Below are 21,590 nucleotides of genomic sequence, written 5' to 3'. Positions count from 1 at the left end.
TTAGCTAGATGAAGACAGATTTGCCAATTTTGTGAAAAGTGAGTAATTTTCAGGAATTGGCTTGATAGTTGAGAGCAGGTTTCCATTATTAACAGGTCTTTAAATGTTCAATCCAGTTATTAATGTGTTAATAGATCCACCAAAAAGCCATTAAACAACTGCAACAGTTCACTTTTAACAAAATAATCAATGCTTGTTGATCTAACCCTGGTTTTTAAACGACCTGACCTAGCCCTCTTTATAGACTGCAAAAGCCATATCTTTAATTGGCAGTCATGACAAAAAAACACAAGGAAGACATTTTGGGCTGTACAATTAGACATTATAAAAATGCTAGTTCACTTTTTTTTTTTAACTGAATTGAACATTTTATGACCTGTTCATGAAATTAATACAAGTTGCGGAGGTGAATAATAAATTAACTAATATGAAGTCTGCCATTTTCGTCGTTCTCAATTCCAGGTGCCGTCACAATCCTTCAAAAACAAAATCAATGTATTTACAAATCATAACATTGTTCTGCTAATTATAATTGTAAATCTCTTGTCAGCATGTTGATTTCAGGAACAAAAGCCAACTGTTAGTAGCCTATGTACATAATCCATTTTTGATATTCTTGTTTTTCCTTGACAGGCTTTTGATTGAAAGCTTTTCACTGTTCCACGCATTACATTAAGAGTTTAAATTTGTGTTAATTGCTGCAGCATTTATCTGTATCACACTTTTGCACACTGCATACTCATAATCTTACCAAATTTCTCTTATGTTGAATGGTCCTTTTTTGCTTTCTTTCTTTTGGCTGTTGTCCTCCTGTCCCTCCTTCTTTTCTTTGTTCCTTGTTATTTTTCTTTAATTTCTCTCTCTCCTTTCATTTCCTCATATTCTTTTTCTACTACTCCAGCTAGTATTCCTCCATTCCCTCCTTTATCTCCATTTTCCAATGTTTCCTCTTCATTACTTACTCCTTTTTCTCCTTCCTTTTCTTTTTCCTGCTTTTCTTCTTGATCTTCTTCCTTAGTCCCTTCTTCTTTCTCTGCATCTCCCACAGCTTGGCTTTCATCTATGATCATACAGAAAATGTTGAGTTACTTGGTTCTATGTGTTTCTTGTTCACAATTTTTATGTTTAGCTGAAACCCTGAGTTTTTTATTATTCAAAAAAAAATTAATATTTTGTGGGCCACTGTCATATCATGAACTATGTATCACCAGGGGGTGGTAATCGTTCTACAAGCATTTTCTTTGGTGGACCAAGAATGCTATTTCTTTTACAGGTTAATGAAAATCAAGGTTTTCTTACCTGCTACAGTTGCAGAAAGGTTGTTGTTGGCAGGAAAATTCCCAAAGAAGGACACCTGCAAGTAAAACAAGGGAAGGGAAGTGTGCTGCTCAAAGGAGTCCTGCGTAACTATCATAATTAAAATACACATTGTTCCTTTGAGCATCACACCATCCTTCATTGATTAAATTTACAAATTTTAAAACACTTCATACACTTTATACAGTAAAACTGACTGCTACTATCCATGGAATTGCTTAAACAATAGAACAAGTGACATTGTTTGTGTCAATGCTTGTGAAGAGGGAGGCATGTCTGTCTACCCCAAGTGTCAATGCTCACGAAGACCCTTGTCCCAAGGAGCTTTTCTGTCTACCCTAAGTGTCGCGGCTAACAAAGAGCCTCATCTCAAGGAGCTTTCCTTTCTACCCAAAGTGTTGTGGCTAACAAAGTGCCTCGTCCCAGTGAGCTTTTATGTCTACCCCAAGTGTCGAGGCTAACAAAGAGCCTGGTCCCAAGGAGCTTTTCTGTCTACCCCAAGTGTCGAGGCTAACAAAGAGCCTCGTCCCAAGGAGCTTTTCTGTTTACCCCAAGTGTCGCGGCTAACAGAGCCTCGTCCCAAGGGGCCTTTCTGTCTTCCCCAAGTGTCAATACTCATGAAGAGCCACATCCTGAGGAGCTTTTCTGTCTACCCCAAGTGTCAATGCTCACAAAGAGGCTCGTTCCAAGGGGCACTTTTGTCTACCCCATGTGTGGATGCTTGTGAAGAGCCTCCTCCCAAGGGGTGTGGTTGACCGTTTACCCCCAAGGGTTGTGTCTGTTCATTTCAACTGTTAATGTTCACAAGGAGACTGGGAATAAGTGGATTTGTCTTTCTACCCCAAGTATTGGTGAGGGGAATTTATGTTATTCTCTTAGTCAGGAAACAAGGGATGTCAACCTATCCCTATTGCATTAAGTAACATGTCCTCATAATTGTGTACACTTTACATGTTCCCAAATGGTGTTCCTCAATAATTGAAATGAAAACAAGACCATTACTTAACTTGATTTTTTTATGGTTGTGAGACTCATTGTTAGTGGAATTGCTTCTCTAAACTTACATGTTCCCAAATAATACTCCTCAATAATTTATATTAAAGCATGACCAAACTTATTGAAATGTAAAACATGAACCTTTTTTTAAGCTAACATGTCATTATATTTAAACATTACACGAATACATGACACATACCAATGAGGGACCTGTTAGCATGCCTATCCTCCAAGTGTTGTATAAAGGGTAGCATAACCTCATATATTAATTAACAACCTATTTCTTACTTATTTTGCTAGGACTTAAATCATACAATGTGCTGGTGGGTAAGATTATAGACTTTTCGCAGGCGTGCATGCCATAATCAGCAAGGTAATGTGTAATTCAGTACAAGTCACTTTTTAAGTTAATAGTCGACAAGCTGGCATCATTCTGCTTTTGCTTCAAAATCCCAAAAAACCTGGAGCCAGGATGTGCAGAAAATGGTGTATGCACCATAGTTTGTATACAATGCCTGCTACCTTCTAATAAATCAGTAAGCTGGGCTCTGTCTTGTAGCAAAACATTGTATTGGCTGTTGTGTTTATTGCAAATATCCATTTGTAGAATTCCTCAACAGCAGTAAGGAAAAGAGAAAATTGCAATTACTATTATTTAGTGAAAATGGAAAATTCAAAAGCCATTGAGCACTTCAAGGCCACAGATTCACACCTTGAAGGAAAGAATGGTTCGGACTTTCAAGCAGTCCTATGAGAAGAAGCTCAAAGAGGAAGGAAAGAGAAGAAATGCTGAAGCTCAAGTTCTTGCTATCCCATGAGACACATGACGTCGTCCACCAAACTGCCTTGAACAAGACAGCAAATTAATTTCCCTTCTTGAAAGTATAAGAAGTAGATAAAGAGTAACAAATTATTCTGTCATAGAAGGAACTGGTCTGGCCTTTGTCAACAGAAAGCTGTATGACCAACTACGGCTACGGCTTTCTCATTTTTCCTTACCTACAGTAGTTAAAAAATGTGCCAACTGACTTTGATTTTCACCAAAAATTTAGAATACCTAACGAGCGGAAGCGAAAATATTCTAACATAGCAAAACTCAGAACGTTCGGCATGATTAGATTATCATTTGCGTCAGTGCACGTCGACTGCATGCGCAAGATTTCATATGTAGCGCACGCACTTTATAATGCAGATTTGATCCTAATCTATTAGGCCGGGAGATGTTTGGCGACCAAACACGATCAAACGTCGTTTGGTTACCAAACATTTTGATACTGTGTTTAGTGGCCTGACGGTGTCAAACATGTTTGAACAAGCCAAATGTTTTACAATATTTGATCAAATGCTTGTCGTCATTTAAATTTTATCAAATTCAATCAAACAAAGGTGTCGAAACGGGAAAAAGTTTGGCCACCGAGCAATGTTTGATCGCCAAACATTTCTCGTTTGGACGGGGCTTGACAAGCAGAATGGCGCGCGCGGCTGAAAACACTTTGGAGCCTCCTTAACCGTTGAGGTTAATGTGACATTAAAAAGTTTCGAACTGATGACCCAAAACCTACTAAAGAATCCAGATTTGCAAGAAAGCAAGCAACCAAATGAAACTAGCATACCAAGGACGCGTACTTATTAAAACGAGGCAAAGTAAGCGAGTTAAATTATTACCTCAAGTAATCGGCAAAGAGATCATTGTTAAACGAAAATATCTGGACTCAAATAGTGTCTATTTCTATTAGTTTATGAAAGAGTAGCAGTGAATGGCAAGGGTCTACTGCGATAGGCTAACATTCCTTCCAGTGGGAGTAAAAGTACTCCGGGTTGTTTAACTGCTAGGCTGATGGGCCAATTGAATCAAACGCAAAGTAAAGCTAACCCCATTTTCATTTACCACAACGGTAAAGGAGGATGTTCAGCTATAAATTATTCTCATGTTTACCTAAAAATTTTTGCCGCAGTAGGTTCATTCTGGTCACGGAAAAAGACGTGCAGTAACAACTCCGTACGTCTCTTTTTTAGTTCAACCGAGGAAGAAGAGCATCCAGAGACGCATGGGTATTTGGTATAGTCACTACCGAGTTTAGTCCAGCACGGGGTTACTTCCAAGTTGTAGAGAGACGGGATAACGCGACACTTGATCCCATAATCTCGAAGTGTATCCGACCAGGAACAGAAGTCTACACCGATGACTGGGCTTCATACAGAGGCATGGAACACCGTATAAATAACGTCGCCGTGCACCGAATCGTCGTGCATGCTCGACACTTTGTTGATCCTGTTACTGGTGTCCACACACAGGAGGTAGAGTCCTGCTGGAATAATCTTAAGTTAGGGCAAAAAATACGAAGGGGTATGAAAAAAGAAGATCTTCAATCATACCTCGACGAACAGATGTGGTGTCAATGGAGAGGGGGGCCTTACAGGCAAATTATGCAAAATTTTCTGGCAATGTTGCCCTCTTTGTATGCATTTACCAACGCAGCAATTTAATTTGTTCGTTTTAAGGCCACGGGAATCACTTGGCCTTGAATAAATTCGCAAGGTAACATTTTTCGGATCAATACCAGCATCTGGGCAACTGCCCACCTACCCCTCCCCTAACTCAACAACAGTCAATTGATAACAAGTCAGGGTTAATGTTGGGTGAAGGGAGGGGTACGTGGGCAGTTGCTCAGATACTGATATTGATCCCATTTTTCTTTTGCTACATCTTTCAAAACTTTTATATCTTGGCTACTTTCGATGCGACTGAGCTCAAATTTTACAGACATAGCAGACTGGTGGAAGTTTATGGATGTCGTGTTTAGACAGATGATTTTATATGAAAACGATCAGCAAAACAGAAGCGGATTTTTTCAATTCAACGTTTTCCAAAAGTTATAATCGCTAAAATTTGCAAAATTTGCAAAAGTGACCAATGGGAAAGAAAAATGTCAAATCATATTACAAAAGACTGTGTTTGTTCATTTACGTTTTTAAGTTTTCGCAAACTAATAAATTTGATTTTCATGGTCACTCAAAAAGCAATTTTCGCATAACTCAATCATGATATCCAGTGATCCAGCGGTAACTGTTAAATGATTTACTTACGACTAATCCATGTTTAATAAAATCTAAAAAACCAAACGTAGCCCCCATGTACGTTTACAGAAGGTCATATCCAAGGCGCTGCTCCTCGATGGACGGCCGTAGGAGGAACTCCAAAAACGAGTTGCATATGAATCGAAGATACCGCGGAATTCCAAAAGAAACGCCCTCCCCGAAAATAACTGTTCCCCGAAGTAACGTTAATTTTTTACCTCTCTATTGAACCCCGAAAGTAACCGTCCCCCCTCCCCCCCGAAAGTAGCGGCCCTTTGAAGATTTACACTCGACTACAATAAATTGATATACGGTCAATTCAAAGATCACTGGACAACCCTGAAGTGCCCCAAAGCTATACCAATATAACGTTATTGGTTTTAAGGCACACTATTCTTAAAAACAACATGATTTCAAATACGCGCAGAGCTCCTGAAGCAGATTTAATAAGTCATTTTTTTCAGACAGGTGTATGCTCAAATTTAGCCAAGATCACAAATATGAGAAAATTTGCACAGAAGAAAGGATTATTTTACAAGAAAACGCTTTAACATCAAAGTTTCTGAACTTGTTTGTCATTTCATGAAACGTCTCTTGCTACAGGTTCCGCATGAGTTTGTAAAAGTACTTTTCCAGTCCAAAAACCCGTTGATGATAACATGTCTCTTTTTTCTTCAGTGAACACTTTCTTTAGTTCCAATAAATTTGAATGCAACGTGAGTGGTAACGCTCTATAAGATTTCAAGTAGGAGGCTTTCCTTGCGAGCTCAGACATCTCTTACAGAAACCAGAATAAAGTTATAAAGGGAGTAAGTCTTTAGAGAAATTGTGGTGCTGCGTCGGTGGGAGAGTAAAACAGGTAATTTAGTGTTAACAACTGAGTTGAAAACGTAAATTAGCCACCGTAAAGGGTAAAAAAGCTGACGTTTCGAGCGTTAGCCCTTCGCCCCTCGCTCTGACGAAGGGCTAACGCTCGAAACGTTATTTTTTTTACCCTTTACGGTGACCAATTTACGTTTTCAACTCAGTTGTTAACGCAAAATTACCAGAATAAATTTAGCTCGGTGATTCAGGACAGAACACCCGCCATAGCTCCAGGTATCAGGTGCCCGATTTACTGAAAACACTGTTCAGTAAAAAAAAAAAAAAAAAAAAAAGGGGTTAGCTCTTGTCAGTGTTAAAGTGTGAACAATATTAATCTTCAGGGACCGATTCGTGTGTCAAACTCCCTGAAAAGGTTAAGGTATTTTAACAGGTTTTTTTTAAATAAATTTTTCTCTTAACGGAGTTTACAGCGTTTCATTTTAAGATAGCTCAAAACAGATTGCTCTTTTTCGAGAAAAGTTCTTCAAATTATTTCTCAAAACAGTTTGGCTCTTCGTAATAAGTATAGTAGTAAACTATACTACTAGTATAAAATTCAGCACATAAATAAAAGAAACACCATAACATCACTTTCCCCCAGATAATTTACAATACAATGCATGTGCACCACAATAAACCATATTCAAACATGGTGAGGTTTAAAGCTGCAAGCTTGTGGAACCGTGTAGAAAATAAAGTAAACAAAAAAAAGAAAAAATTGTCACCATGGAAACCATAGGACACATCCATTCGTGCCTCCAAAATCGAAAACTAAATCAGTATTATGGTGGGACGGGAAAATATTTGGCTCGAAGTCATGACGTACGGACCGAACGCAACGAGGTCCGTGTCTCATGATCGAGAGCCAAATCGATATCGAGCTCGGTTGCCCAGAAACAAATATTGATCCCGTACCCGATTAGCGATCGAGCTCGACTTGTAGTTATCGAGCTCGATTATCAAACGTCGTTTGCTTATCGAGCAGGAATGGTAATCGAGTACGACAAATCGATATCGAGCTCGGTTGCCCAGAAACAAATATTGATCCAACGTCGTTTGCTTATCGAGCAGGAATGGTAATCGAGTGCGACAGATCGATATCGAGTTCGGTTGCCCAGATACAAATATTGATCCACATTATGAATAAATAAATAGTGTATAAAAACTCCAACTGACAGGAGGCAGACCATTTGGCCATATACAAAGCGCAGCCAAGGAGATGAACTCAGGACAACCGAGAACAATCCCAGTGAGTAGCAGGGGTTGAGGGCTTAAACCCAGCGCTTTAACCACTCAGCCACGCTGTCTCGCCTCTATGTTAGTAATAATAGTTGTTTGTTGGTTTCAGTAGTACAATCAGAGGCTAATTTCCACCTAAACTTAAAGATTCGTATCTCTCCTCACTATCATAGCGTTTGAAATTTTGATAGTCATGACAATGATGATGTTGATTACGATGAAGAAGCTGACATTTCTTACGGGAAAGATCACAATGGCGACTGTGATGAAAATGCTGTATTAGGAACAAATTCCATGTTTGCCTCAATGGAAGTGCTCTTTACAAGGACTTCTGTGTTTTCTTCCATGTTATGCTGATAGTCAAATTGTAGCATAATTTTCGAGCCGATAATTATCGCATCAGTGACCTTAAACAAGAGTTTGCTTCGTTTTATACTGTAGTTACATTTTTATTTTTATTTTGCGTGACCTTAGATGCACCATTCCTTCCTCTTCTTGTTCGTGTTAAGGTCACGAAAGTGCGCAAACAGAATTCTTTCCCACTTAAAAAAATTATCATATTAATTCCATCAACGAACGAGTTCCCAGCTGGTAAAGTGTCGACCTATTAGCAAGGACTCTTCACTTTGGATTACATCATGACGTGTTCGGTGACTCGAACAAATAAGTCAGCAGGTGGGGAGTTAGTACGGATATTTACACTTTAAATGAATAAGGAAATTAGATTTATTATATCTCACGTTTGTAACAATTGAGAAGTGGATCATGTATTTGGCACAGATCTGATTGGTGTGTCATGAAAATGCAGTATGAGAGGTGCACAGATTTTTCTCTTTGGCATTTTCACGAACATGTTCAATTGGCCTTCCTGGGCGGCAAAGATAAACGAAGGTAAGGATTGATCAGCTTGTGTACTCCTCTTTAGTAAGTCATATAGAAAACATTATCTTCGAACACGTTTACATTACATTTTCGATGTTATTGACATGCTTAATACGAAAAGCCCTTGTAAAGTGAGACGTAAATACGTTTGAAAGAATATTATTCGGTTATAAAATACAGTTATCAGTATATCAACTGTGGTACTAATCCACGTAAAATTCAAAATATCTTTCAGCAGAGAAAATGGCTCGAATTCGAACTTCTAAAATTTGCAAAAATTTTCACATGTAGGTGTGTCAGCAACACGACTGGTACCGTAAAGTTTTAAATTTCTGCCTTGAAAAGCAGCTTGAAAAATCACAGATTTATTTATCATAATAGCAATTCAAAGTACAATTCTTTTGATAAAATTCTAGCGTAAACCAATGTATATTTATGAAAAATTGAGCTGATCATATTTTAAATGTGAGAATGCTAAAGAAATAATCAAAATCTGATCTCCCAACGTACAGACCATATTTTATTTATTCAACTCTCAACACGGCCAAGAATGACTTAAAAAAAAAATAGAACAATAGTTGTGAATACGAATTTTGATTTAACTACTGTGAAATCAGCTTGAATTTCCCGTAAGTGAGTACTATTTGTCCTCATTTCTATTTTTAATCATGGCAGAGAGAAAGGAAACGCAATATCGTGACCTCTTTGGGCATTTTCACCCAAACGAAGGTAAGGAAGTACATTAGGAGCGTAGTGGAGAGGAGAGTGAAGCAAAGATAATCCCCTCAACATTTTTCCGTAGAGCTTGGCAAGTAGAGCATAGCTATAAGATACTTTGGTTTTATCAACTGAGTCGATAAAGTGAATTGTTTCCCGTGAAGCGTTTCTAAAGCTGACAATTCTAGCGTTCGCCCTTCGTCGTAGCCGACCCCTTGTACTACGGGTATAAGTGGTTAACCTGTACTGAATGTAGCTACAGAAGTTCAGTTTTTTAAAGCACGCGGAAGCGCCAACGTCGACAAACTGTAGCCTTAAGACGGTTCAAAAAGCTCCTAGATAAAATTCCCTAAAAAAGCAGAAAATGAGTTCGGAACTGTATCCTTTGGTCAACGCAAAACGGCCTTCGGCTTGGCTATAAGCGCTGCACGGAACCCAAAGAAAACTCGCAATCTAACCCTACTGTTAACTTGTCCTCTCCTAGAAATCAGATATCAACAGGGAGTCATCGTAGAGAGATGGGATAATATTGACGGCTATTTGGTTGCAAAACTTTTACAAGATCCCAGATTTCCCAAGCTTCCAACATCACTTCAATACAATACAGAGTTTAGCGAACCGCACGACTGGGGAACTAATTATGGATCAAGAGTCAGAGGTTACTTTGTGCCTCTTCAAACAGGATATCACATCTTCCAAATAGGTATCAGAAACGGGGAAAAACGGGTAAAAACTGCAAACTATTTAAATAATTTAGCTATCTGGCTACCTGCTATTCAGCCAAAAAAAGCAATAACCCAATGAATCCAAAAAGGAACGAGGCTTTTTTTTTTTTAAGAGAATGGCGTTCAAGGCCCTTGATTCTTACATAAAAGTCTAAATGTAATGAAATTTTGATTGACTGGTAATGTTTTACATTTTGGGTGACTGCGTGAAGGTTATTAACATTATTTTGTACAACTGGGCTTTCGCGTTGAAAACGTGAAACCATGATGTCACCGCCATTTAATTTACCATGATGTCACCGCCGATCAATTTTCAATTTATTGCACTAAATGCTATCCCAAAGACTTCACAGTCAGTTTAAATAGTCATTATAAATTCCAAATTTTTCACTCCGGCCAATCGTTCAATTTCTCTGTCACCCAAACTGACAAGTTTCACTCCTGTCACTTAAGAGAATCGCTTCATTTGAATGGTAATAAAAAGATTTTATTACCCTCCTTTTCAGCGAGTGACGATCAGGGTAAGTTGTTCTTCAGCCTAGACGAGAACCCTGACGGGAAAATGCAAATAGCTAGAGTTGACATAGGTCACGAGTCTTCTCACTTGGGCTATACCGCGTAAGTTAACACTTTATTTCATGGTTCGTACGTCATGGAAAATGGTCAAACACAGTTTATTTTCTTGTCTGGCTCGACCGAGGTTAGTCAGTGAGCATTTCTACATAGGACCACTGCTTTTCATCTTTCTTCCACTCTTCTTTCGACTCGTATCTCCCGGCTTTTCTGGCCCTGCTCACACATAAGGAGATTTTTGTTTATTGGTTATCAATAAAATCTCGCAAAGGGTCGTTGGGGTCACATGGTAAAAGTCATAATATTATCTTTTTTACATTTATAACGATCAAGAAAACGTTTTTCCTATAGATATCCCGAACAAAAGTCTCAACGAATACACTTAATAAAAGGGTCTTATTACTACCTCGAGGGACTTCATAAACAGCAATATGGCCGTGACAACTTTGATGTTGGTGTAATTACTCCCGACGGCAAACAGCACAATCCGATCCCCTCCGAGTTTCTTCGTACAACAACACCACCCAAACCACGACGTAAGATAAGTCGTCAACTTGCGCTCATTTGTATGGTGATACGAGTAGGACTGAGTGATGACTGTTAAATAGATTTTTTTTTCTTTACCTGAAAAATCAATCTTTGATCACAAGCAGTGAGTGGTTATCATTGTCAGGTTTTTTCATTCTCATTCTTATCATTAATGTAATTATTCTTTTATCGTTACTTTGACATTCTAATTCATTTTTGAGCGCAGTCAAACGATGAAAAAACATCAGCTATTCACTAAAATGCGATGAAACTATTCAAAGCTGTACCAATGAAGTGTATTCATGTCTCCAACGCAGTCAACGAAACCTCCTCCTCTACTCTGATAACAATTGCTGCGCAGGCGGGAGCCAAGGCTGGCGCCTCCCTTGGCGTAAAACAAGCAATGAAGAGTGGCGCAACAGCTGGTGCAGAAGCAGGAGCCATGGCCGGAGAGAAAGCTGGAGCCGAGGCTGGTGCAATAGTAGCAAAAGAAACGGCAATGAAAGTAGCCACTAAAACACTCAGAGAGGCTTTGTTAAAAATTGGTACTTTCAACAAACCGGTACGGTGTTACTTAGGCATTCAGTGATCCAGTCTAAGTGTCTTATCGCTGGCATTATGACGTGATTACGCATAAACAGGTTCAGTGGCTACGTCTTCAGAGGCTCCCAGAGGCCTGGGAGTTCCTCATGAGTGGAGGGACGGTCAGATTTCTCTTTTTGTCTAACTCAAACATCTAACTTTAAGCGCATGATTTCAACCTGGTTTTATCTTACCGTCAAGTTCACGTTCAATACACTAACCCTTATTAGAATGCAGTTCCATGATTTTTAACGATTTACACCTACAATTCATTCGTTATTCTTATTATTCCTTCAAGATTTTTAACATTTATACAGCAAACGGGAGTGTTACTCCATTGCAACAAGGAGCAATATCCCATGCCGGAGCACAGACTGGAATTCAAGCAAATGTAACCGGAACAGCTGGAGCTGGAGCAGCAGCGGGTGCCCAAACAGAACTGATTACAGATACATATGTAATAGGCAACGGAGGGTTGGAGTCGCAAGTTGGAGTCACTTTAGGTATCACAGGAACCCATGTGATGACTTCAGGAGAAGCTCAAGGGACGACAATTACTGGCCTTTTTACACACGCTGTTTTCCACAATAAAACACTTGTCTATATTTATCCACCTCTTGGCATAAACGCTTTGATTTTTGCAAAGAAAAAAGGTCTTATAGACCCGCGAGGGCTCGCTTTGAAAAGTGAGTAAAAATGAAAAAGTTTTCCCTGATGTTTCCTTTATATTCTCTATCATGAAGAAAACGTGAAAAATATTTAGCAACTGAAATCCACGATTCAACCAAAATACCGCCGTTGGATTGCGTAATGCGGCCTTAAGGACACTTCAGAACAGCAAAAATTTAATGTTACCAACGACGAAGCCCTACTGATGTACTTATTGTAACATTGTTACCGCAACTCATACTTCCTTTAATTTTCGCACAGAACAGCCAGACTATTTACTTAAATTAACAGGAATGATTCTGGTGCTTATGGGATAAGCTATTGTATTGTTGGAAGTTAAATGAAAAACTATCGCCCTGTTATTTTAACTTTATTGTGCCGGATTGATGTTTCTCCCCACCATCACAGTTGTGAGTACAGCCATGTATGTCATCTACTCTACTGATGTACCGGCTGTTCAGGACCCGAAAGTCAATCTCTGTTGGCGAATTACTTCTGGAAGACTGGAGCTGTCTCGAAGTTGTCAGGTTATTATCAAATCGTTTTTTGAAATATCTTCGAATTATTTGTCTTCTAGCAACTGGTATCGTCAATGACTAATACGCGCCTATTGGGAATTTGTTGCTAGGTCTTTGTCGTCAGGATTCCGGGTTTTATTCCAGGCACAAAAGATGAGCAGTCTATATCATTTGAGTCTGTGTGCTTACCTGATAGCTACGTTCGCCAAAAAAACTACAAATTCATACTGGGAAAGACGGGAAACACGACATTCAGTAAGTAGATATTAAAGTTTATCAATTGTCTTCACAGTCGGTCCGGTAGGCAACTTCAGTATGGTCATTGTTTGTCTGCATATGGTTATAGAGCTTATTCATCAAATACGCTGGAAACTTCACTTGTCAAGTCATAACGATGTTAATTTTTTTTTTCATCATATTTAGGGCAGGACGCCAGCTTTGCGTTTTCCCGAGCGTTTTCAGCTGGTTTTCAGTTTAACCTTAAAGAGCGAAAGGGGTGGTACATTTGTCGAAGTTCGAATAAAACCTACCACCGGGCGGATTTAGAGGCAGACTTCCACTTAGATAACATAAATTGGTTGAGGCGTTGTGCATTTGTTTTACGACCTCTTTCGGCTACAGAGAGTCCACGTATGAACTGCTTCGGTACAAATAAACCACCCCACCCACCCCACCCGACAGACAGACCAACAACAAAGCCAACCCCAGTCAAAACGATCAGCTCAACACCAAAAACACTTCCAACGACCGCAACACCTCATAAACCTAAAGGTAAAGTAACCCGACATGCTTCATGATATATTAAAAAGTATCCTCCTCCTTTGGGGCCTGATTAATCGATTACATCCAAAACCAACGTCATTTATATATATATATCCGAACAAACCATATTTAAATGCACCGAGTTCTCTTTAGAAGCTTTCATCAGCCGAAGGGTACCGAAACAAATGACCACACTTCTGATTGAACCATTATTTTTTCTTGCAGAACCATGCATGTATCTAAAGTTTTGGAATAACGCAGGTATTCCTTTTATGCTCCATTCCAGTCTTAAACCAGAGGGTTATTTAGTAAAAGGACGCAGCCTACTTCTCCAGTACGTTATTGGAAGTGGTAAAGTGGTCAAGAGATCACTTGATGCTAATTACGATGACAAATATTTACCCCAGGTAAAGGGCGGTTAACTTTGGTCTAACTACGCTTACCTTTTAAACTCAATAGTACTAAACTATTGAGAAAAGAAAAAAAACTTATTGGTATAGAACAACTAACATATGGGAATGATTAGATTTCTAAAAGATGTTGTCAACTTTGAGCTTTAAAGACGATCATTAGTTTATCGGAATTTGCAAATCGTTCTTGTTATAACAAAACATTTATCTGAAGCCTCGAGCTCCAAAGGGAAGTCAATCATAGTTTGAGTTATCAGAGCATGGCAACAGGGAAATCAGTGATAAGAAAAATAATTACGTGCGTTCCATTCCATTAGGATTTATAAAGCGTTCTTCTTCATTGGTTGTGCTAAGGAGAATAAGCCCAAATACCGATGAATATTTTGTAATGAAAAAGAACGTAACCGTGACTTGCAATTTTGATTCCATGATTAAAAGAAAAAACTATAAAACTGTATTGTTATATTCCTAGACTTTCACTCAACAAAACAAGCGCTGTGATTGGTTGATTCTTGGTCACGTGCCACCGATCGAATTCAAATGTATCCCGACCGTGATACAATTGCGCAGTTGTTGCCCGCGCGCCGAATACAACAGCACTTTTTTTTTGTTTTTTGCCATGATTGTTGAAGGGAAAGTCTAAATACATGATAAAGCACTTCATGTTTAGTCCCTCGGGAAACTGGTTTCTTTTGTTTTCCCTTGAGTCCTGATCGATGTTTCCCTCGACTTCGTCCCGGGAAACATCAGGACTCTCGAGAAAACAAAACGAACTGTTTCGCTGAGAACCATAAATTAGGTGTATAATATAACTTGTAGGTCATGGAAGACTTAGGAGATAGTCAGCAACTATTTCTTGACAAGAGTGAAATCCCATCAACTGGCAAACATTTTGTAAGTTTCTGGGCGAGAGATCCGGCTGGAAAACGCAAGATTCTCTTGGAGGGAAAGGAGACCTTGTATGTGACTCCAGGATTTCAATGCCATCACTTTATATATGTGACAGTTACGTCAAGGCCAAAACCAAGTAAGTTACGATTACTTTAGTTTTCACATTTTGTTGCCAAGTGGCTTGCTTCTCGTTAACTCCTCTCACCAAGGTATCAGTTCGCATATTGGTATCACAAAATACGAATTTGCATAAAGAATAATTCAACATCAACCCTTTTATTTGTTACTTTTAATCTATTACTTTTTTATGGCTTTGCAGGTTTTCCAACTAAGAAGCCGACGACACTAAGACCCTTCACGACTAAGCCTTCAAAATCTACCTTGTCTACCTCTCCGCCGCCACCTATACCACAAACACAAGCACCTCCTTCCCCACCTCCTCCTCCACCTCCTCCCCCTCCACCTGACCCTCCACCTCCTACTCCTCCCCCTTCTCCTCCTCCGCCTCCTCCTCCCCCTCCTCCTCCTCCGCCTCCTCCTCACCCTCCTTCTCCTCCGCCTCCTCCTCCTCGCCCTCCTTCTACACCTCATGTTCCTCCTCATCATACTACTCCTCATGTGCACGTCCATCCAACTCCTCCTTCACCACAAATACCGTCCCCTCCACCGGTGAAACCCCCACCACCACCACCACCTCTACCTCCTCCTCCTCCGCCTCCCTATCCCCCTTCCCCACCTATGCCTGTTAGAACTACCAAGCCCCCTATAACCCCACCACCTTGTAGTCCCACAGGGTCAAATTTATCTTATTCTACAACTAAGCCTGGTCCATGTACCCCTAGTCCATCACCATTTCCATGTGGCCCAAAAGCAATAAGTACTCCTGGGATACCCCTTCGCCCATGTCGTACCTCTACTACAGCTTTCACCACGCCGAAAACTACGACACCTCCACCCTGCTGGCCAAATGGCAAGCCTCCATCCCCTGGCTCTCCACCTTGCAAACCTTCTCCTACTTTTCCTCCTGCTCCTCTTTCTTCTTTTCCTCGTCCTGCACCCCCTCCCACTCTTTCTCCCCCTCCAGTCCTTCCACCTAATCCTCTCGTTCCTCCCCCTCGTCCTGCTCCCCCTCCCGCTCCACCTCCTCCTGTTCCTCCCCCTCTTCCTGCTCCCCCTCCCGCTCCACCTCCTCCTGTTCCTCCTACTTCCCCTGCTCCTCCTACCAATACACCTCCTCCTGCTCCCCCTTCTCTTGTTCCTCCTGTTCCTACCGTTCATCCTCCTCCTGTTTCCCCCCCTTCATGCTCACCCTCAGCGTCCCCGAAACCATCTAATACTTTACCTCCATGCACATCATCCACACCAAATCCAATCACATTGCCAACAGTTGCTTCTGTCACCTTGCCAACACTACCACCAATTTCAACGCCTCCCTTGGTTCTAGGTTGGTGGAAAATAAGTTTGTGGGTAAAACGTCAAATTGATTACACTCATTCTGAAATATTCAAAGTTGATACTTATTTGAAGCTTGCGGAAGCTACATTAGCAATATAACTAGCGTTCTGGCCATTGCGCAGCGGTCTCGACTTTTGATCTTTGAAAGACATTGTCGAACTCGCTTGCAGTGAGCCAAGTGATCCCATGAACAAATAAAGAAACATATATCAATGAAAAAGGGTACTTACGTTGCTACAGAGGATCAATTTGTTACATTTTTCACCTCTTAAAGAATAGTTAAATTTCATGACAAAAAATTTATAAAACTCGATGAAGCCTTTTAAAGCTTGCCTTGAAAGGACTCTCATGGCTTTATGTCGATAAAAGCATAAAAAACAGTTTTTGCTCCGTTATTGTGGTTTAAGAAACCTGACTTGTGTTACTACGTGCGAAATGAGAGAGGCTAATTTTCTCACCAAAAAGGAAACAAAATATAGTCAGCTTTGAAAAGGGTCCTTGGCACTATTTTGTTCATGCCAGACCAGAAATGTCCCATTAAACTTTCCTTTTTGCCACCAGCGCGCATAATAACGTTATCAGCCTGCTCGTTGTTAATCAACAAATTGTTGCATAAAGCAAAAAAATACATTCCCGTGCGCCCTTATCTTACTGCCTTCTGAGAAAATAAGAGAAACAAAATAAAAACCACTGTCAAAATTCATAACCCTCCGAACCGCCTGAAATTTCATCTCATTGGGTTGTTTTTGGAAAACACAGGATGTATGCAGACTCATGGAGGGACCTCAATGGGAGCCTGTTGCATATTTCCATTCATCTATCGAGGCAGCCCGCAACACCGCTGCACGAGGGCTGAGAGAGGTTACCGCTGGTGCTCATCCACAAGTGACTACGACAAAGACAAGCTGTGGGGATTCTGTGCGGCATGCTTCCTTTCTCATGGAGGTAATTCAAATGGTAACTGCTGTCATTTCCCTTTCGTGTATAAAGGTACAATACACCCAACCTGCACCACTCACGATGCATCCAAGCCCTGGTGTGCCACCACGTACAACTATGATATTGACAAACAGTGGGGCTATTGTGGAGGTAAGGTAAAAAAATTCCACCATAACTTTGTTGGTAATTTGCATCAACACAGAAAAACTCAAAGGGACAGCTTCTTTCTCTCAAGACGGTAAACTTTCACACAAGTCTTCAAAGGGCCAACCTCAACCAGTGTGCTTCTCGCGTTGTTTTTGTTACTTTTTTCTGGCAACTCAAAACTGGGTCTCAAAAACCCACGCGACTTTGATGGGTATCAAAATAGCCGTGCCTTTTGCCAATATTTTCATAGCAAAAAGGTATTATCGATTAGAGCACGACTAAACCGCTAGTTTGGAAGAGGTATATTGACTACGTTTTCTGTCTGTTGCTGTTCGTTTCCTTTAAAATTACTAAAGCTGTCTTTCACTCATTCCATGCTTTTAACTCGGGTTGATTCTGGAAGCCACATAATAGGGAGGCTTTCTTTCCATACAGGACGACCTCTTCTACGGTTTCATTATCGCGAAAGCGGAATGAAAACGACAAAACAATGTAGCAAATGGACGATAGACTTTTAAAAAAAACTATGTGATAGGTTAAAAAGCCGTTCACATTTAAGACTGCGGAGATCCATTCGAATAATAATACACAGACAGTGGGCTTCGGAATTGCCATTCCGTCCGCAATTCACTCTGGTCGAGCGGGTTATGACCTTTCTTTTCCACTTATCTGAATTTAGTTTTACTGTCAACTCCAAGGTGATGCCCCTGGTTCGGCTCCTCAGCCCAAGATTTCTTACGGACCATGCTCCTTTGAGTGTGATGGGAAATGTATCGATTCATGTCCTGACTACTGCTGTGTAAAGAACATGAGACAAAGGAATACGCAGCAGACATTACAAGCAACATTGAATCAGGTAACACTCTCTTAGAAGGGGACGTCAAATCAAAGAAAATAAGGAGATCTGCTGTGAGTAACGATCAGTCAGGTCTACATCTCAGTTTCCAAGAAAAAGGGAACATGTACTTTGTTGCCTTTACAGGCTCAGCAAGGGTCGACAGCCCAGCAAGTATCACCGATTCCAAATACATCATCAGAATGTCCAGCTATTTGCAGTAAATTCTGTGCCCCTGATTGCCCCTTTCGCTGCTGTAATCTTCCTTCGCTTCCTTCTCCTTACGTGCCCAGTGTCGACCCATCACAAGTCCACTGTCAACCTATCTGTCTCAGAGTTTGCTTCAATACTTGCCCACGGCAATGCTGTTCGACGACGCAGTCGGGCGTAACTCGTGATACTTCTTCCTACACACTAACCCTTCCCTGTCCAGCTAACTGCTACCATAGCTGCCATGATAAATGCCCAATGCAGTGTTGCAAGACAGCACAACATGAGAAAAGGAGAATTCCAGTTCTAGATAACTACTCATCATCCCCTCTTAGTGTTCGATCCACGTCAGTTTGTCCTGCTAGCTGCCACACATCCTGTTCCAGATCATGTCCAAAGAATTGCTGTAAAATGCAGATCGACAAAGCAGGCAAGAGTAAACGACGAGGTTTAAGTAAATCTGGTAAGCTATCAATAAAAAAATTATAATTACATGATATATCTAAGACGAAAAATGAGTACAGGACCTACACTTCATAGTTAAGCTAAATCTGAGAACAATATACGTTCTACTGTTCGAGTGCAATCGTAGTTTTTTCAGTTAAATCGTATCATATCAACATGAAAGGTTTTTTTTGACTAAGTATACATGACAAAACTTGTTAAGAAGCAAAGGGGGTAAAGAAACTGTGGTGCTACGTCGGTGGGAGAGTATAGCAGGTAATTTAGTGTTAAAAACTAAGTTCAAAACGTAAATTAGCCACTGTAAAGGGTAAAAAAGCTGACGTTTCGAACGTTAGCCCTTCGTCGGATCCAATCGCTCTAACGCTCGAAACGTCAGCTTTTTTACCCTTTACGGTGGCTAATTAACACTAAATTACTTGTTAAGAAGCAGATGAGTTAGCAGGTTAAAACGTTCGAAGAGCTGAAAGAGTTGGTGGGCCCTATAAAGTTTTTTCTCAACCCAGCAAGTGTCATTTCAACTGACCACGTCAAGGAAAACATTGATTCAAGTTCAGGTATAGGATTGACCTTGTGTCATTTTACTTTTAAGTATGTAAAGATGGTCATATTACAGCCGGGGGAAATGCACAGGGAGCATGTTGTAGGCTTCCCTTCATTTACAAAGGCACAGTTTTCTGGAGATGCACAGCTGAAGACGCTGACAAAAAATGGTGTTCAGTCACAAAAGTTTTCGATCTTGACCGAAAATGGGGCTACTGTGCTTGGTGAGTAAATGGGTTTGCCTGTGGCTCTTAATATTCGCCTTATCATCTATAAAGTTCTCGAATCTTTTGACCCCTAAAAGTGATTAGCATCTAATTTCTCCGTACAATATATATAAAATATATTATAATATATCTTATTAGACGTTTTGGTGTGCAGTCAAAATACAAACATAACGTCAATAAATCATTTATAATTCAACCGGTTCGTTTCATTCGCAAGTGGGTGAAGTGAAGCAGATAGAGAAGCGTAGCGCAATCAGCCGACCGTAATCATATTTTTTACAGCAAAAAAAAGACAACTGTCCAATATCGTAGGATATTTGTACTCGATTAGAAAATTTCGTCGTAAGGTGATTTCTCAGCGCGTACGTATTCGGAGAACACGGTATTGGTTTTCAATCAATGAGGTAAACAGGTATGATTGTCTTTTGTTCTTGCTCGAGGATGTAAATCACGACCTTGAAAGAAACAAATCGAGGAGTGTTTTGAGTCGATATCGTTTTAAAATTGTGTCATTTTTCCACAAATTATATATCAAACCGTTACATACGTTTGAGACTTCCTATTTTTCAAGTGTTATTGTCAAAAGCCTTGCTTTCAGCAACCGCGAAATGTAGCGTTATTCGTTTCAGTACGGGTCAAATGGGGTATGTTTGGTCCATCACATCTCTTTAACAATCACGGTGACCAATCTTTTTTTATTGTATTTTTTTAAACAGACATTGGTAGGGAAAATTAAAGGAAATTCAAAAATAAATTGTTCGATAGCCTTTTTTTCTTAGGAACGGCGTTAAAAGTAAGATTTCTCATACCTCTGGCTTCATATACCTATCTCACTAAATAACTGTCATTTTGTACCATTTAGATTGAATAAACGATTGAGTGAAGTAAAAAGTGGTCATCTAACCTGGACGAAATTCTGGAAGGGAACGATTATTGATCGTGGAATACATATGAGGAAGCGTGTGTTGAAAAAGCTGTCATTTATGTAAGTCTTCCTTCAAAGTCCTGGAAACAATAAATGGCCTTATGGACTTCGAAGGGATAAAACCACACTTCAGACTTAGTTTACTTCCACTTTGTGAAAAGTTTCAAAGATAATAAAGGATGATTTTTTAATAATTTCTTTGTTTTCATCGTTACGGCTATGACGTTAGTCCTCAGACCATAAACCAAAATTAAATCGAGAAGATGGGTATCACTTAAAATGATGTCGGGAAAAGGCAATACTGAAGACTTTCCAACCCACCCATCCCATCCACTCGAAGAATGTTTATCGATTGGTTTAGAGTTATATTCACCATGAGAACTGAGCAGCGGTTACCGGACAAATCTTTTCGCCGATAACAATGAAAATTAAAAATCAATTTATGAATTTGTTTGCGGCCATTTACGATCTGCAAAAGCTAGCACACCCTATAGACATTTAGAAAAAAATCAGTCCATGAAATATCCCTACCTCGAATTGCTGGAGTTACTTAACTTTTTTTTTCAGTGTGTGGAGAATCTCTATCACGAGTTGCGCTTTCAGTTTGTCTGATCACGAAAGATCACTAAATTTATTTCTTCGATCGTGGCTTAATTTAAGACTAAAGTAAGAAGGCCGAGATAATTTCTAGTGCACGAGAGAAGAGATTACGGATTCGAAGAGAAAGATTGTTTGTCATCGAAGAATTTTTTTAAATCGCCTTAACCAGTCTCCCAGCAGAATATATACCGTTTTCAGTCAAAACAAGTAACCTCCATTTTGCCATGTTTATAGCGAGCGCAAATGTGGGCTTCTAAAGCCCGCGCTCGACTTCAAGAACTATGCTAACCATGTTTTTTTAATCGTTTCCTCTTGGTTAGAAAATAATGATCAACCATACCAACACAAAAGAGTTATTTCTGCCCATTACATTGCAGAAACTTAACCAAACTTGAATCCATAGATACCAATAGGAAAGAATCTGAATGATGCCCGACCAAGTTAACCAAAACAGCGGAGTGCTGCGCACTTACTTTAAAAAAAAATTAACCTGATC

At 39.9% G+C, this 21,590-nt stretch overlaps 2 protein-coding genes across 2 annotated transcripts; one reads left to right on the top strand and one right to left on the bottom strand.

Annotated features, from left to right (window-relative positions):
• Positions 1 to 839: 839 nt before the first annotated feature.
• Positions 840 to 1,948, bottom strand: LOC136280387 (neurofilament light polypeptide-like). The gene is made up of 3 exons (XM_066165397.1): positions 1,814 to 1,948; positions 1,300 to 1,354; positions 840 to 1,060 (listed from the first exon to the last, which is right to left on the bottom strand). The coding sequence occupies exons 1-3, from the start codon at positions 1,946 to 1,948 to the stop codon at positions 840 to 842; spliced, it is 411 nt and encodes a 136-aa protein (XP_066021494.1).
• An 8,384-nt stretch (positions 1,949 to 10,332) lies between these two features.
• LOC131778767 (uncharacterized) lies at positions 10,333 to 20,615 on the top strand. The gene is made up of 15 exons (XM_066165396.1): positions 10,333 to 10,436; positions 10,743 to 10,927; positions 11,237 to 11,481; positions 11,800 to 12,187; positions 12,579 to 12,697; positions 12,799 to 12,943; positions 13,112 to 13,459; positions 13,676 to 13,857; positions 14,680 to 14,887; positions 15,071 to 16,195; positions 16,966 to 17,295; positions 17,991 to 18,148; positions 18,275 to 18,800; positions 19,392 to 19,566; positions 20,432 to 20,615. Coding segments are annotated over exons 1-15 (4,191 nt in total). The 5' UTR covers positions 10,333 to 10,380; the 3' UTR covers positions 20,433 to 20,615.
• Positions 20,616 to 21,590: the final 975 nt, after the last annotated feature.

Source organism: Pocillopora verrucosa, chromosome 4, assembly GCF_036669915.1.
Source record: "Pocillopora verrucosa isolate sample1 chromosome 4, ASM3666991v2, whole genome shotgun sequence".
NCBI lineage: Eukaryota > Metazoa > Cnidaria > Anthozoa > Scleractinia > Pocilloporidae > Pocillopora > Pocillopora verrucosa.
The sequence above is the reverse complement of the archived record's forward strand: the minus strand, read 5'-3'. Positions and strand labels throughout refer to the sequence as shown.